The 16,131-nt window shown below is 39.4% G+C and overlaps 2 protein-coding genes across 2 annotated transcripts; both read right to left on the bottom strand.

Moving 5' to 3' along the window:
- Positions 1–2,780: 2,780 nt before the first annotated feature.
- cox7a2l (cytochrome c oxidase subunit 7A2 like) lies at positions 2,781–9,174 on the bottom strand. Its single transcript, XM_067488101.1, has 3 exons — positions 9,016–9,174; positions 3,638–3,772; positions 2,781–3,119 (listed from the first exon to the last, which is right to left on the bottom strand). Exons 1-3 carry the CDS (start codon positions 9,085–9,087, stop codon positions 2,979–2,981), a joined length of 348 nt encoding a protein of 115 aa, XP_067344202.1. The 5' UTR covers positions 9,088–9,174; the 3' UTR covers positions 2,781–2,978.
- A 750-nt stretch (positions 9,175–9,924) lies between these two features.
- kcng3 (potassium voltage-gated channel, subfamily G, member 3) lies at positions 9,925–15,994 on the bottom strand. The gene is made up of 2 exons (XM_067488098.1): positions 14,880–15,994; positions 9,925–13,323 (listed from the first exon to the last, which is right to left on the bottom strand). The coding sequence occupies exons 1-2, from the start codon at positions 15,503–15,505 to the stop codon at positions 12,678–12,680; spliced, it is 1,272 nt and encodes a 423-aa protein (XP_067344199.1). The 5' UTR covers positions 15,506–15,994; the 3' UTR covers positions 9,925–12,677.
- Positions 15,995–16,131: the final 137 nt, after the last annotated feature.

Here is a 16,131-nt window from a genome sequence, read left to right as displayed (position 1 = left end):
CCTCAACTGTATGTAAAGGTTTTTATTTATTGGTTACGCAAAGTTCCTGACTATAATGTCTGATTTATAATATCACTAATTTGTCATGTTAAGTGAACGCTTTTTAAACGAAAACCACTTAATCAACAACTAGAGACGCCGTCAAACTGCGAGGCTCCATTTAGTCCAAACTAAAAAAACGTGCTGCATCTTGTTGAAGAGATAACATTAATGACTTAATCAACAACAAATTCATAGGCTACACATACTTCTAAGGGATCGATCTTGGCCTCATTCACACACCAAATCCTTGAACTTGTTGTAAGGAAATGGCATTTATGTTGTTACCATGGAAACATATAATTAAGAGTTAATTATATACTTTTTATCTGTATTTTATTGTTATAGATACTGGAAAACTGCAATATCCCTGATCTGGGTCTTGTTGCTTCTCTTTAACTTACATTTTTCTACTGCTGATGTCTTTTTCATTACATTGTTAAAAGTAAGTTCTTTAGAACCCAACTACTGTCAACAATTGAACATCTGGGTGCAGATACAATTCAAACAATGAATTGACCATTGCATGATTTTTTTTTTGTCCTTTCAGCTTATCCCGTGAGTTCAGGGTCACCACAGCAGATCATTGTCCACATGTTGATGCCCTTCCTGATGCAACCTCCCCAATTTCTACTGGGCTTGAACCTGCACAGTTAGGGATGTGAATGGGCTGTTAGGGGTTCAGTGTCTTGCCCAGAGACACTTTGACATATAGCCAGGACCAGGGATCGAACCACTGAACCTGTGGTGCATGGACGACTGCCTTACAGAATTACAGCCACCCCTGATGAGTCAAGTTAAACAGTTGATGGTGCTAGCTCTCTAGTTTGTTGCCCTTTTAACCATTACTGAAGATTTAAAAGGTCATTATTCAAAGCTCCACTGGTGGAAAACTGTGAAACGTTAATATAGAATGTATTATTTGGAAGGATGGAAAACACTCTCAATCACAATCCTGATATAAAAAGGAGTGAGCTCATATTTTTCACTGTGTGTGGTTTGAGTTGAGTTGACTGAGCAGACAACCCAACAACTGTCATTAGGTTTTCATTAAATTTGTTCTCGAATGCAGTTTGTTGGTGAGTGATATCGCCTGCCAACAGTACAAACAGGCTCTAATGGAGCGTCGCCACCTTCAAACCACTCAAATGAGCAAAGAAAAGCACAAAAATGAAAATCTCTAGTGAGCAAAACACAATGTTGGTACAAGATTTGTCCCACTTTGATGTAGTGTGTGAGGTTTGTCCTGTACTTACATATCTCTTAGCTCTTAACACTAAATTACCCTGACCAGTACCAGGATAGGATGTTTTGGAGCACTTTAAATTATGCATTGTGTCTTTATTTGTTCTCAGTAGTCATTATTCCCTAGAGGACCAAATAATCAATTTTCAAATCAGCGCCATCATCAATTATCCATCATAAGGTTTTCCTCAGGGTGTGAAGTATTGATGCCACAACAAAGGGAGGTCCAGAGCTGAGTCATACTGACAAATTAGGGGCCCACCTTTTAATTAAAAAGAAAAAAATCCTACATGGCTATTCATTAATTAAAAACAAAAAGCCTTGTGGGTATTTTAGGCCCAAAGAAGCCCTAGCAGAAAAACAAAAAGTGTAAGGTTTGCATGCAATTAAAGCCTTCTTATCATCCCCCCAGTGTACAGAAGGGTTTTAAACAATTTTAAATACATACAACACAGTTAGGGTCGTATATATTTGGGCAGTGACACAATTCCTACATGGTTCATCCAAAATCTTCGAACAAACCCTTACAGTAAAGCTGACTTATAGCACATCCTTATCGTTTAGTTAGACGTCCATTGTGTAAAGCCCCTAAATAATCAAACCACAGTATCTTAATATATATGGAGTAAACATTTCAGTGGTAGTGAATTGGGTTTGTGATGCAGAAGGCTGCAGGTTCGAATCCCACCGCACCCAAAGTTGAGCTTCATGCTAGTCCCGAGACCAGATAAAAAAAAAAAAAGAAATGGGAGGGTTGTGGCAGGTACGGCATCCGGTGTAAAAACGTAATATGTGGAACGTGTCGTTTTTCTTCATTTATTTGTGGAAGGGAGTTCATACTGATGTAGAAATAATTAAACTTCTGATGATGATTTATTTAACGTCTACTGGAAATTCTCTTTAAAATTCTTTAAAACCAGCCACATTCCACCACTTCCAACATCACTGGTGATTGAAATTCACTATTACTATGCACGTGTTGCAGTATGCAGACCATAATAATAAAACAATCTTTTGAAAAAATTATAAACCACAATACACAAGAGACAAAGCATAAGACGCTGAGATGATCAGTGTTTCAGCAGCTTGATGTGGGAGTGCCAACATGTCTGTCTGAAACAACCTCCCTCCCTCCCTCCCTCCGCAAGGAGCATCTGACATCACACCAGGGCCCACACATATAAATACTGTATGAGACAGTACTTAAGCCAAGTGAGCAGCAGCTATGTTCCAGACAAGGTGTCTCCTTTCTGCCTGCTCTGTTTCTCTCTCACACACACACACATGCCTGTAACATGCTAAATCTTTAAATCTGCGCTTCTATTCTGGCATCTATGAGAGCTGAGGGAGGCGATGCAGCTCTCTACCCTATACACAGTTTCATGACGTTGGTGTATTGGCAATAACGACACCTCTTCTGCAGAGATTGCTACTGTATATGATGACCCCAGATGGCATAAAACCTGAAGCCAAAACAAAATGCAAAAGACTTCATCCTTGTTTCCCCTTAAAATTTATTAACTTAGATTTTTTTTTAACAAAACAAAACAAACAATATTCTTGATATCATTGGTGGGATGCCCTGACAAGTGGCATATTCAGGTGGTATTGCGAGCGCAAATAGAGAATGTTGGGTTATTACAGCAGCAAAAACTCGGAAGAGTTACAGAAAGATCATTGGTTTCTGTTTCTGGTCACTGTTTCCTGGGCTGGGATGCTATGTAAAGAGCCACCAGACAGTAGAGAGCACCTCCAACGGTGAGAGCCATGGTGGTGCGGTACAGTAGCCTGTCGGGATATCCGCGCTTCAAGTGAATGGGGACGCCGTCTGATGTCTGAGAGTAGATGAACCAGGAGGGAGAGGGCGGGAAAGCAGGGAAGTGATGGAGCAAGAAAAAAAGCAGAAGAGTTAAAGAAAGTTGTTGCAGAGTACTTTCAACATCTTGTCCAGCATGTTTCAAAAATAGTTATTTTACCAATACTGTAATGCAACTCGTTTTTTTTTTCTACTTAAATGTTTCAGCGTAAAAATTGCTCTTGGAAAAGTCTGATAGGATTTCCACTTCACTGAGTGACCACTCAGTGAAGTCTGTTACAGTTTCCTTCACTGCCTCCCATGTGATCTGAAGTGAGTGTTGAAGGAGTTCTTCTCGACAGAGAAGTAAACACCAGTAATCATCTTATGGTAAGAAACTGTCACTTGACTTATAAATTGAACAAGTTATGAGTTTTCTGATAATAAACAGAAGCTGAGCCACTGTGAGTTTTACAAGTGAAGTGGGCAAATTGTTATACTGCAGTGACAGAAATGGACACTTTTTACTGCTCCTTATAATTTTGTTTTTCTTCATACCTGGAATAGTCTCTGGAGGTCAGGAACCTTGTTTGCTCCCATGTACTCCACCGTGGCCCCGGCCTCTGCCATTACCTTCGTGGGGCTGGCAAAGACCATGGTTGGGGTCTCTACTGGCACACCCGGCTTCAGACCCTGAACAAAAACAACCAACTGGTCACAATAAAGCACCAATCTATTCCATATCAGTAATACACAGTATGTACTGAGAAGAGAAAAAAATCTATTAGACACTTTTTTCATAATTCTCTGGTTGTTAAATTCTAAGCACAAATGTCTACAATGAGTTGTTGGGGGTTTGCAAACATGAGAATTTGCTGATGTTCTTTGTCCTTTGGATTATTGTTTGGTCAAAACCTTTTAAAGACATTGCTCTAGGCAATTAAGTTCCTTGTTCAATACTTTATGGACTACAAAACAAATGGAATAATGCATAAAATATTCTACATATTAACAGATAATTATAATTCCGCCCAGGCCATCTGCTCTGAACATGGACTCATGGGATCTAAAACCAATTAATAGTATGCGTAACAGGAAATGCCAGTGAAGGGATCCAGGTGGATTAGTCAACTCAATATCAACCACCAGTATTAAGGATGTTTTTGTAATCCAGATAGAACATTCTGATTAGGAAAAATGGTTATATTTATTACCAGCCAGATTGTCTTATTTGTCTGGCACATAAAACCTGCATTTTAAAGCAACGATGCAAAATAGCTAGAATAATAGATTATACAAGATACTTTTAGTACAACAAATACAAACAACAAACATTGGAACGAAAGAAACAGAAAATGCTAATTGAAGGGTTAGAAAAGGTTTTATGTCATCCATCATGAGATGCTCAGTTCCTCTGTTTTAGCAAAATATGGTGACACAGATGTAGTAAATCCCAATGCCACTTGTGATGGCCCAGAGAATTATAGATCCACATTTTTTATTATAAGAATATAATTTGAGTATTTTTTCAAATCTTAAAGACACTGAAAAACCTTTCTGAAATAAGGGAGTTGTTACAGTTGCTGCTTTAACATCTGCCTTGAGGTCCTTCCATTGCTGAGGTTTGTGTTAACACCCATTGTGGGTTCAGAATTTTGACACAACAAATCACAGATGGTTGACTCACATGGCATTTGAGGCAGGACTATTTCTAGAGGAAATAGAGGAAGCTCCTTTTTTCAGAATTACTCTTCCTCAAACACTTCCCAGGTGTGTGTTTGGCCGCCCACCTTGTCTGTTCTGTTTCCAAGTTTGCATGAGCTGTCCATGTTCATAGCGTGTATACAAACATGATCACACAACTGTAATATGTATAGTCAATTTCACAACACAACAAAATTAAAAATGTATGATTTGTGGTACGACAAGGTGTCCATTCAACTGCAGTGGCATGTTTAGCGATTAGATGACTGCTCGTTTCATCTAATTTTGTAAGTGCCTGCACTTCTCATGTACCTGTCTAGATTATTGAAAAGGCACAACAAGTAGCACTACTAGTAAAAGTAGTAGTTGTATTATACAAGTGACAGTGTTTCTTTTTAGTACTGATCATTTCCTACCAACAAAGGTTTAAATTCTTCAGTCACTGGGGTTTGGACAGGTTCCCTATAGCAAATTTCATAATGAAATTCTATTTCTAGACAGTCAATCCATAAGCAAGAGATGCATGGTTGTGTTAATGAAGTACAAGTGTGCTTCCTTAATATCCTCCCTCTTGGAAGAGGCTTCTCAACCACCTTGCTTTTAAAAATTGCTGGGAGACCATTACTGTGTTAGAGTGTGGAGGCTGATAGTGTGGGAGCGGGGAAATTTAATCTGACATATGAAAATGCAGAGGCAGTGATAGAAAATTATTTTTATTTGCCATTTTCTAGAAGGCTTAAGAGTCTCAGCAAGAACTCCTCTTTGTGCAAAGCTACACACAAAATACATCCTTCTTTATTTTTTTGTCGCCTCTTTCATACAACTCACTAGTACGTAGCGTCGCGATATGTTATGCAAGGTACTGATGTAAAATAAGCAAAATGAAAAATAGAATGAACAAAAATGCTGCCTTCTGGTTTCCTAGCCTAAACTCTACACTCTCTAAAGCTGTGACTTGTTGACCGTTGCCATCTCTATTTTTTCTAACTCTTTGACAGAGTAATGACCTTTCTATTCACTAGCCTTCATTGATCTGCCAAGTATGTGCTGAGAGGCTCAATAAAATGAACTGTAGTCACATGAGCACCTTTCAAGGTGATAATTATCATGTAGGTGGAAAAAGCTTCCAACTCCCACAATATTACAACTGCTGCTGTGAAAAGTGCCTGTGCCAACATCTGCTTGTAAAGGTGAGATGTTCTGTAAATCACAGGAGCATGCAATTATTTTTGGCCATGAGCATGTGTTCATTGTGTGTGTGTTTTTTTTTAATATATCTGTTTTTTAATATATCTATATCTATCTATCTATATAGAAAATCTAGATATCTATATCTGTCTCTATATCTCTATCTATCCATCTCTGGGCAGGATGTCTGACACTGACCTGTGAAATGAAGTAGCAGTTAACCTTTGTAGCTACGTTATATTTTTATGGCTTTCTTTAAGGTCAAAAATGCAGAGAAACAAAGATTGAAAGTGATTGTCTAACACAAACATAACTGGCACTATACAAGAGCACAAATTAAGTAAATTAGGGGCATGAATTGGTAATTCAAGATCATAGTTTAGTAATCTATGTTCTCCAATTCATTTTCTCTTCCCATGCCTTTGTTAAGTGCTATACCCATTATGCAAATAATAATTGATTGATTTTAAAACCTATTATGGTCGCTGGTTTTTATTGGCTCATTATGCACAATCAACAATTTAAATCTGTAGCTGGTTGTGGGGGAACCAATAACCATAATGCCATTTGATTTATTGCAAGACAGCTCACACTCACCACTGTGAGTAATATAAAGGTTTGTCAGTGTTCACTGGCTTTTGGAAAAAAATCTGGCAAACTGTTTTTTTTTTTTTTGTAAACCATAAGTCTGTAGTATCTAGTTAACATATTTTGTTGGGTTTAAAACAAGCTTCCATGAGATCACAGATCACAGGATAGATTCACTTTTAAAATAAGTGGCTCAGCTTAAAGACATAGATTGGATTCAGTGATTATGCACCTCACTAGTGTAACACTACTATAACACATTTCTTAGTTTTAATTGTCAAATTTTTCCTCTGTGGGTATATTGACTAGGTGTGAGGCATAATGGCTCTGACTGGCAAGTAATTAAAAATACTAGTTAGCAACAGCATCATAACCGACATAAAATAACAAATATATTTCATATGTCTGCTTAGTGTCTTTGCCAACAGCTGTAAGCTGTAAAAGGATTGAATTAAAGTATAAAACAGGATTATTACCACCTGCTACTGTTTGATTATCAGCTGAGAGAGATAAAATGTTATACCTGACACCCCAGATGCCACCTGCACGCCACTGAACTGGATTTTCAAGCCTGGTACATAACAAGCAACTCGCTGGCATGGCTAAATGGAGCACAACCAATATAGGGAAAGGTGCTCAATGGTTTCCCGAAGTCCAAGCTTTTATATATATATTATTACTAAAATGTATTAAACAGTATGCAAAAAACCTCACTCATGAAAAGTACAACTCCCAGTTGCAGTGTAAATAATCTTAATTATACGTTTGTAACAAAAGTAAGTTCCTTATTCGGTTACTGTGTGGCAGTTTGACATATAATGCATCATACTTCTTAAACTTCATTATAATAGTACAAACATAATTAAACATAATTAATTAAAGTAATTTTCCAGCAAAAATCCCCCAAAAAATCAGACACTCACTGATTAAAATGTTCTGTTTTCTATATATGAAGAGAGAATATTTTGCGGTTTTAGACTGTTGGTCAGTGGAACCAAGACATTTTAACATGACACTTTTTGCTCCAAGAAACTGGGATTTTTTTTTTTTTTTAATTTCCTGACTGTTAATAAACTAAAGACAAAAAATATATTCACAAAATATTCAGTAATTTCAAAATAGTGAGAGTCATAAAAAAGTTGTTAATCGCAGCCCATGCAAGATTGATGGTGGAATTACCGAAAGTAGGAGAAGAGCGGCAGTATGACCACTGGAAAAATAATAAAGGTCACATGTGAAAGATACTCTGAGGCTGCTGGGTTGCAAAATTGTCTGCAAATTCACATGAAGGTCAGGTCCACACATTGGTGATAACCTTTTAGTATAAAGGTTAGGTAATGGGTTATTAGACAGACAGAGATGGAAAAGGTGAATAAAAATTTTGCAAAGGCAAAAACAAAAAAACAGGCTCTGACAGGGAGACTTTCATCTTTTGCGTGGAACCCAGCCACTGTTTACTGCTTTTTATTAGGTGTGGGCCAATCTGTTAATTCAGACGTAGATTAGCAAATGCTAAACATTTATCCTCATCCTCAATGTCTGTTTTCCTCTAGAAGTTGAAATTATAATTCAAAGACACCATCAATAAAAGCTTAAGATTATATTTATATAGCTTGTCTGCAGGCCTGTATATAACTAAGTATATTTACTCAAGAGCTCTACTTGTATAAAGGGTTTTTTTTTTACTTTTACTGCACTACAATTTATAGGAAAAAGCAAATGTAATTAATTTGAACATTTCTGAGTTAAATACAAATAGTGTAGCTGAACTGAAAAGTTGCCTTTTATGTATACGAGAAACAAACTTCACCTTCATGTTTTCAACAGCTGCAGGTTCAATATTGTTCAAAGTTCGTATGTTATCAACAGCTGGTCGGACTGATGACCGGACAAATCTATTTTTAGTGGAGCATTTGTACTGAAGTTTACGTCAGGAGTTTAGTATTTTTATGTGTTTTGGGATAATTACGGGGAAAGTAGTTCCACATTTGACACATATGGAACTACTAAGCAGCCGAGCAGCCGCGGGCTCATTACTGCCCCCAGCGTCTCGAGGCTCAAGCAGCTGCGTTAGTGTTTAACCCCAACTTTAATAAAGATTCTCTTTGTGGTTTGTCTTCGTGTTTTCAAAGGCTAAATTAGTGTTTACAATTTAAATTACTGATATTACATTACATGTTTGGTTAATCAAGTAGCTGCATGTACGTGGCCATTATCACCCTGTATTTAATGTTGAACATTTGATTACTTACTTTTCAAGAGAATAAACATCGAGAAAACCAAACGACAGTCGGGCTTTCAGACACAAATGTGTGACTACATACATTTAACGTATTAAAATATCCTAGTAGCAGTAATGTCAAACGTGTGGTTCGTTATGAAGCACACAGATATGAAGGTCAACCCCGCCGGTTACCGACACTGTCTGCCACCCACACATTGTTTCCAGGTCTCACCTGAGGGTTGTAGGCGGCTGTAGGACCAGACCCCGTCAACTTCTGGGTAAACCCGCTGAACTTGTAGTACATTTTACTACTGAAGGACGGCAAAAGGTGTTATTCACAACAAACCACCCGGTAAAGGGTCTTCTTGCTGCGGCCGTCGACGAAAAGTGACGCAGCACTCAGCTGGCTCAGCGCTGCCGGCTTAAAATTCTTAAAATACTTTGTGAACAACCTTTAAACCGTCTCACACAGTAAGAAATATTACGGAAATATATGTATATTCTTTCCGTGGGATTTATACCTTATTATGACTACAAATGAGGCACTCTTTCTTTTAGAGGACTAGCCTGTGTTTGAAGTATGTTATTAGTACTTTTAATTTGGTAGATTATCTGAGTACCTCTTTCATCTCTGCGTGTCATCTTGTGTTTTTGTTATTTTTTTGTGTGTTTTATTTTAATGATGAGTAAATGGTTGTACAATCATTACTGGCAAGTGTCAATCAAGATAAGATTAAAGGATAATTTGTTTATATGCAGACTATGACTATTTTTTTCCAACTCTGAATTTTATCTGGAGTTAAAACCATATTGTATCTTTTGTTATGTTTTTGATTGGCAGTCCAGCTCCTACTAGTTATTGCTTTTTAGTCACTTTGACAAATGATCTAGAAATGATGCTACGTACATTTATATGCTCTTTCACCCATAAATGTATTTCTGTTTACTTTCGGTTGTATATTATACTAAATTTAGAGTTGAAATGTACAGCTATTCAAGTATTATACTCAAGTAGAGTGTTGAGGTACCTGTACTTCCTTTAGTATGTAAATTCTAATTTTCTTCCAAGTTCTTGTCAAGTGAGGTATCGTACAAGTATCAGTGTCGCAGTGTATAACTGTTACAAATAAAAGTCCTGCAGTCAAACTGGTTCTTTTATTAAGTGAAAGTACAAAAGTATTAGCTTATGAATATCAAACTCGACCCGACCATTTCAGTTGTGTAGCACACTGAAAAGAAAAAGAACAACTCATTATGTACAATGGCACATTATAATCACTGATGCATTATCCCATTCTTCACTTTAATGTTGCAGCTTGTTAATAGAAATTTTATTTTAATGACCTCATAGGCTATTTCATGTTACTTTGCACCACTGTCTGTTTTATGTTTTTGAAAACTTGTAGGAATTAAAATTTTTAAATTAAATAATAATAAAATAACAACAAAAATGTTTTTTTTATTGAAAGCTTTGATGATTTTGATTCACTATTTTAGCTTTTAGCTTTTTCAAGTACTAATACCTTTCCTCAATGCCAATACATTTTTACGCTTCATGCTTTGGACAAATTTTATTTTCATTGCCAATCAATTAACTCACTGTTCCAGCTCTATAATAACCATCATCTGTTAAACAGTGTTAAAAGTTTATTATAATTTTTTTTAGCTATGTCTTAGTCAGATTTATGGCCAGAGTTACGTATTTCATAGTGGAACACTTGTCATTTTGCCATTTAGACCATGTTCTTAGTCCTTAAACTTGAATAAAGCTATGAAGTGGTACTTCCAATTTACTTGCACTTTTCTTTGTAGCTACGACACCTCCAAGTGAGCTGACTGAGAATAGTTGATTATTATCCAAAAATGTGTGCTGTCAGAGGTAGTTTCAGTTGTGTAACACACTGAAAAACTCAGAAAAAGTCAGTTTTAACCACAATTTTGTGAATTAGACTGTGGCACAATGCTCACCCCAGTGTGACTTTGTTGAGTGCACTAAATGCCCTAGGAAGCGGGCTCAGGTGTTCCTCACAGTGATTATGTTCCACTGAGTACATACAACATAGTGTCACATCAGGACTTTTGAATGATCTGGCTCCATCTGCAAAAAATGCAGAATTCTTCCTTTGGGTTATATTTTGGGATATGGTATATTAATTAATTAAACAGGTTATTTCAGGTCAAGTAATTTGAAAACCAGAGACTCAATATTCTCACACTGAAAGAAGATGATGGAGTCTGACAAAACGCTACTTTTTTTGCACTACATTGTGATTTGTAATAAGTGATTACACATTCAGATGCTTTGCAGGTTTATTATAAAACCTCACTGGCCACATTAGTTACAAGTGCAGAGTCTACTGATGAATAAGTTTTGATTGATGGTTTCAATCAGGCCTGGCCAAAATTCACAGGGCTATAGTAAGCTATGCCACAAGTCAAATATTATGTATTGTAAGCTAGGTAACAAAATATGTCATTTTTGGGACCGCAATACTACTTAAATGCACATTAATAACGCACCAACAAACATACTGATATATGAGCTTTCTACAATACATACAAAACTCATACAAGGCTGCAGATGTTATGGAGAAATAACAAATGTACAGAAGACAATACATTTAAACACAGATAGTTAATAACCAGACTCATTAATTATTTCATTTTCTCTGCAGAGGAGCAGAATCTTAATGTGTGTGTGTGTGTGTGTAAAAAGAGGATAGTTGATGCCAACAGGAGAAAGAGGAGAAGAGATGCAGAGAAAGACTGTTGTGTGGGAGAGGTGTTGACTTGTTTGTTTGGATCATGTGTCTCTTCAACAAATCACATCATCTTGGCAAACCATGGACAGTGCAGACATGTCTGAATCATGAATGTCAGAACTGTCATCTGTGACATCCTCTACTCTGCACTTTTCCCCCACTCTTACTGTGTTTGCATGTGTTTTTGCGGTCTCTTTGTAAACTGGATGTGATATTCCTCAATACTCACAGGACAAAGATTCTGTGTGCCAGCCAGGAGGTGAGTGGATGTGGCCTGTTTGTGTGCACACAAATCAACCACCATAGTGATTGGCATGTTGGAGGATGAGGTTGCCGTGGAGACACAGAAATACATGCCTTTCATTCACTTACAAATAGGGAAGCGATACGCACTCTAGCTATTCATTCTTTGTGCTCATGCTTGCTCCAAATTCTTTCATTTCTGTCCCATAATCTTTTATTCTCACCCACCACCTGGCCTGTCATATCTCTTGCTCCTTTATTTGCCTGCCACCTTGCAGTCCTTGCTGACCTGTCTCAGTATTTCATTATCCCGGGATTAAGCCACTCACACACACTGAGACCCCTGCTTACCCCTTCTCCTTTCCCACTTTGAATTCACTTGTTCACTCCTACTCTATATTTGACAGGTTTAACAGAATGCATCTAGGTCACACATCAATCTTGTGTAACTTGTACCATCTGGGTGCAAAGCTTAGACAAAGTGAAAGGCTGATGGCCAGACAAACAAAACACAGACTGTACTTGATGCAGCATACAGAAAAGCAGTTGTCATGCTGTAACCATGGGAATACAGTGTAAACAGCAGCTACTGTCAAAACTGGATTGACTGCGCCTGTGTATTTTTAATAAATAAATATTTGTGTATTCTATTCTTCAGTTCAAACTGTGTTGTTAAGGAGACAGGCACAGAGCATGCTGGTTGAAGACGATGATTGGAGATCATCAACACTACAGGCAGGAGCTGGACAGGCCAAAAAAATCAGGTGTGGCTCAGAAAGGAAACAGGGCAGGGCAGGCAGTTGATTATTATTTCACAATGGAATCAGCAGGTTTGTTGGGTTTTTCTCTGTTATGTAGGCAGGGTTAGAGTTTAGGTGCAAACGCACCTTCAGTGCAGCATCTCCACTGACAGGCTGCGTGCATATCTGGCAGAGCGCATTTTGAGTTCATGGTAGCACTGTACAAAACTGTGGTAGATGAACGTAATGGGCAGTGCTAGGAGAACAATGCCGCTCACTACACACATTCCCCCAAGCACCCGTCCTCCAATTGTCACAGGGTAAACATCCCCGTACCCCACTGTTGTCATGGAGATAATGACCCACCAGGCGGCCGCCGGGATGCTGGCGTAGTCGTGGTTCTGTGTTCCCAAGTCCAAGCCGTGCTCCAGCAGCTGGGCCAGAGCGCTATATATTGCCATGGCGACGCAGACAAACACCAGCAGCATGACCATCTCCCGGTAGCAGCGCCTGAGTGTAAGCCCTAGTGTCTGCAGACCCAGGAAGTGTCTGGCCAGCTTCATGAGCCAGAACACTCGCATCATCCTCAGCACACGCAGTATCACTCCGGCAACCCCAAGGCCGGCACCCGGCATCCCTGCCCCAGCCATCGCCATGGTGACATAGTAGGGGGTGATGGCAATCACATCGATGATGTTAAGCGGCCGGCGGAGGAAGTCCCACTTGTCTCTGGCCACCAGAAAGCGCACTATGATCTCTGCTGTAAACCACCCAATGCACACTGCCTCCACTATCCTACAGACAAGAGAGGAGAAAAAGTAAGTCTGTAAACAGGAAATAGCAGAGGAGCTACAGGGTGATGTGGATAATATCAGATAGCCTACTCTTTGACAATCAGTAGATTTGATAAAGAAGGAAGTCAGGGTGATTTAAGTTATGTCAAATAGGAACGACAGCTGACGCAAGTCAAAGTTGACGAACGTAAACAAACACTATAGATACACAGTAGTGACGGAGGACAAGAAAATTAACGGGAAACTGCACAGAGGCAGGCATTACAAACCTTCGATGGGAGAGAATGACACAAGCAAGCACATGATTACCCCATTGATTAGCACAGCAAAGACAATCAAACTGAATTAAGAGTGAGGTGGTGCCCATGTTTGACATGGGCCAAGCAAACACCACAGAGCCTAAGGATAACTTCATCAACACAATTTGAGCAAACAAAATTACACAACTGAGGGAACTGAATCATCTACTGGCATAAAACCAAATTGGAATCCTTTTGACCCGCAGTATAAACTATGATTTTAATGGATTATCTAACCCCTGCAACCAATCCAAATCTCAAAACTACCTCCTGCCTGACTAACAGAACTTAGCCATATATAGAGAGGGGCTGCCTGAGGCTTGCCAGATGACAGGCTGTTGCCAAAATATGTGGAAACAGAGGTGCACTTTTTCACCTTGTGTTCAAAAACTGAAGCCAAAATAACAACTAAAAAGCTGACTTAGATAGAAAGTGATTCCTGTAAGTGTCTTGTTTGCTTACCTGAACATATAATCCTCAGTGCACCTTCTATTTTAACTCATTACCCACTGGAATATTGTGTATCTTGCATTTATCTGTTTGTCCTTCTGGTGTACTGTGCAGTGTAAACTAACCAAGCCAATAAAGATATTCAAATTAAATGTGAAGAGGAAGGGGAGAGATTGGGGAGTGAGGAAGAATAAAGCAGGGTTCCTCTGTGTCATAATTAACACTGCACACTATTATAGACTGGTCAAATGCAGTCATTGATTGGCTCCCTACGGACTTTGTCTCACGTGTGAGGATTGGGTCCCAATTCTTAGTGTGCTGTCCTAAACTTGTCATTATGCTGTATTGACTTAAGGGCAATCAGTTCACTGAACATTCTCGCAGGTTCCTGCATTTAGATCATGCTTTGAATACGTTTTTGCTTCAAAGTAGCAAAAAAAAAAAAAAAAAAAAGACTATTCTGACAATGTTTTATTAATTAAACCTCTTAACGCATATCTGGATTGAGAAGCTGGAATGTGAGAAATCTGTTCAAGAAGCAACCTCGTGTGTAAATGCGTATTTGCAGAGTTTGACCACTTCTTGCATGTAGGTGTGGTTTTACATATATTTTTTATATCATTAAAAAGGGTATCGCTGACATTATTTATCCCCTTGAACTCGTTTGAGGTCACTTTCACGCATCGGTCTTTTGAGCACAGCCTCAGCTTTAAGGTGTCCGCACACATTGCGCATTTCGCAGCCTCCTCATTAGTGGGGCCCTTTTTTTAATTCCTTTAAACTTCAGTGACCCTGCACTGTCGCCTACCTGTGCTCCTCCACAGTATTTCTCTTGGCCGTATCCCAGTCCGGCAGGGTACTAGCACACAGCATTATCATAGAAATGATCACAAAGATCACGGAAATTGAAGCCAACAGCTGTGCTGCAAGCGAAGAGTTGGGCTCCTCGAATGTCTTGCGCATCATCTCAAGCCACTTGGCGCGACCAGTGAGCGCTGTCCGTTGCTCAGACTCGCCCGGACTCTGGGACTCATCCCCCGAGACTCCGATGCTCCCCTCCGACAGACTGTCCAGTCCGATCTCGGACATCCGGTCATCCAGTCGTTTCTGGCAGCAGGAGTCCAAGTGCGCGCTCTCCAGCCCCCAGTAAAGCATCTCTGTGTAGAATGACAGCTCGCACACTCCGGGAACAAAGCGGAGTTTACCGGAGCGTACGTACAGCATGATGAACACAAAAGCCTGTGCGTGGCGGTCGAAGAAAAACTCATTTCGGTCCCGGTCGTAATCGTCACACAGTTCAAGGACCTCTTTCTCGGTGGCGCAGGCATGCAGGCGGCTGACGCGCCGTAGAGGGAAATCCCTTATCACTTCACGGCTGAAGGCGTACCGTGTCCCCCCTACGTTGAGCACGCAGATGCTCTTCCCAAACTTCATCTTGTCAACCTGTTACCAAACTAAAACTCCTCTTCATACTCCATTTCCCATTCCATAACAGGAGTTTGAAGTTTGGAGGGGGCGGCCGGGGGGGAGGGGGGTTGCAACAGTCTCCCCTGTCCCCCGGGGCGTGGTATGGTCTGAGTGGAGGTGGCCCTGCACAGAGCTCCGTAGCTGTTGGAAACTATTCCCGCTGTCCTTCACTCTCCTCTTCTCCTCTCTCTGTAGCCTGTGGAGGAGACTCTCCACCCCAGTCAGGGCCAACCAATCCCGTCAGTGATGTCACGTGCACGCGCACGAACGCACGCACGACTGGAGAAGAATTCAGGGGACCCGAGCGTAATTTTACGCACCAAATGTAAGCTTTTTGCTTAGAAATTAATTAAACGTTAATTATCATATGTTTATTTTCCGATGACACAAGGAAGCACATTCCGTTCAAAATCATCAACAAGCTTCAAAAAACAGGAACAAATTTATTGTAATAATGACTTAATGTAAACCTAATAAAGCTCAAGGTCTTTGAACGGTTCCTATTGTAATGTTTCTTTACAAATAGAGTTGTATTGATTGAAGAATAGTGTCTGCAATATTAGATTTGGGTTATTGGTGTGTTCTCCCACTTC

This window comes from Channa argus, chromosome 20 (genome assembly GCF_033026475.1).
Source record: "Channa argus isolate prfri chromosome 20, Channa argus male v1.0, whole genome shotgun sequence".
Classification (NCBI taxonomy): Eukaryota; Metazoa; Chordata; class Actinopteri; order Anabantiformes; family Channidae; genus Channa; species Channa argus.
This window is presented reverse-complemented; position numbering and strand designations above follow the sequence as displayed.

Excerpts from the sequence above, each read along its gene's own strand:
- cox7a2l (XM_067488101.1), bottom strand. The coding sequence starts at position 9,087 with ATGTACTACAAGTTCAGCGGGTTTACCCAGAAGTTGACGGGGTCTGGT. Across the intron at positions 3,773-9,015 it reads CAGCCGCCTACAACCCTCAG|GGTCTGAAGCCGGGTGTGCC; the intron begins GTGAGACCTGGA and ends GTTTTTGTTCAG. Across the intron at positions 3,120-3,637 it reads ACCTCCAGAGACTATTCCAG|ACATCAGACGGCGTCCCCAT; the intron begins GTATGAAGAAAA and ends ATCTACTCTCAG.
- kcng3 (XM_067488098.1), bottom strand. The coding sequence starts at position 15,505 with ATGAAGTTTGGGAAGAGCATCTGCGTGCTCAACGTAGGGGGGACACGG. Across the intron at positions 13,324-14,879 it reads AATACTGTGGAGGAGCACAG|GATAGTGGAGGCAGTGTGCA; the intron begins GTAGGCGACAGT and ends TCTTGTCTGTAG.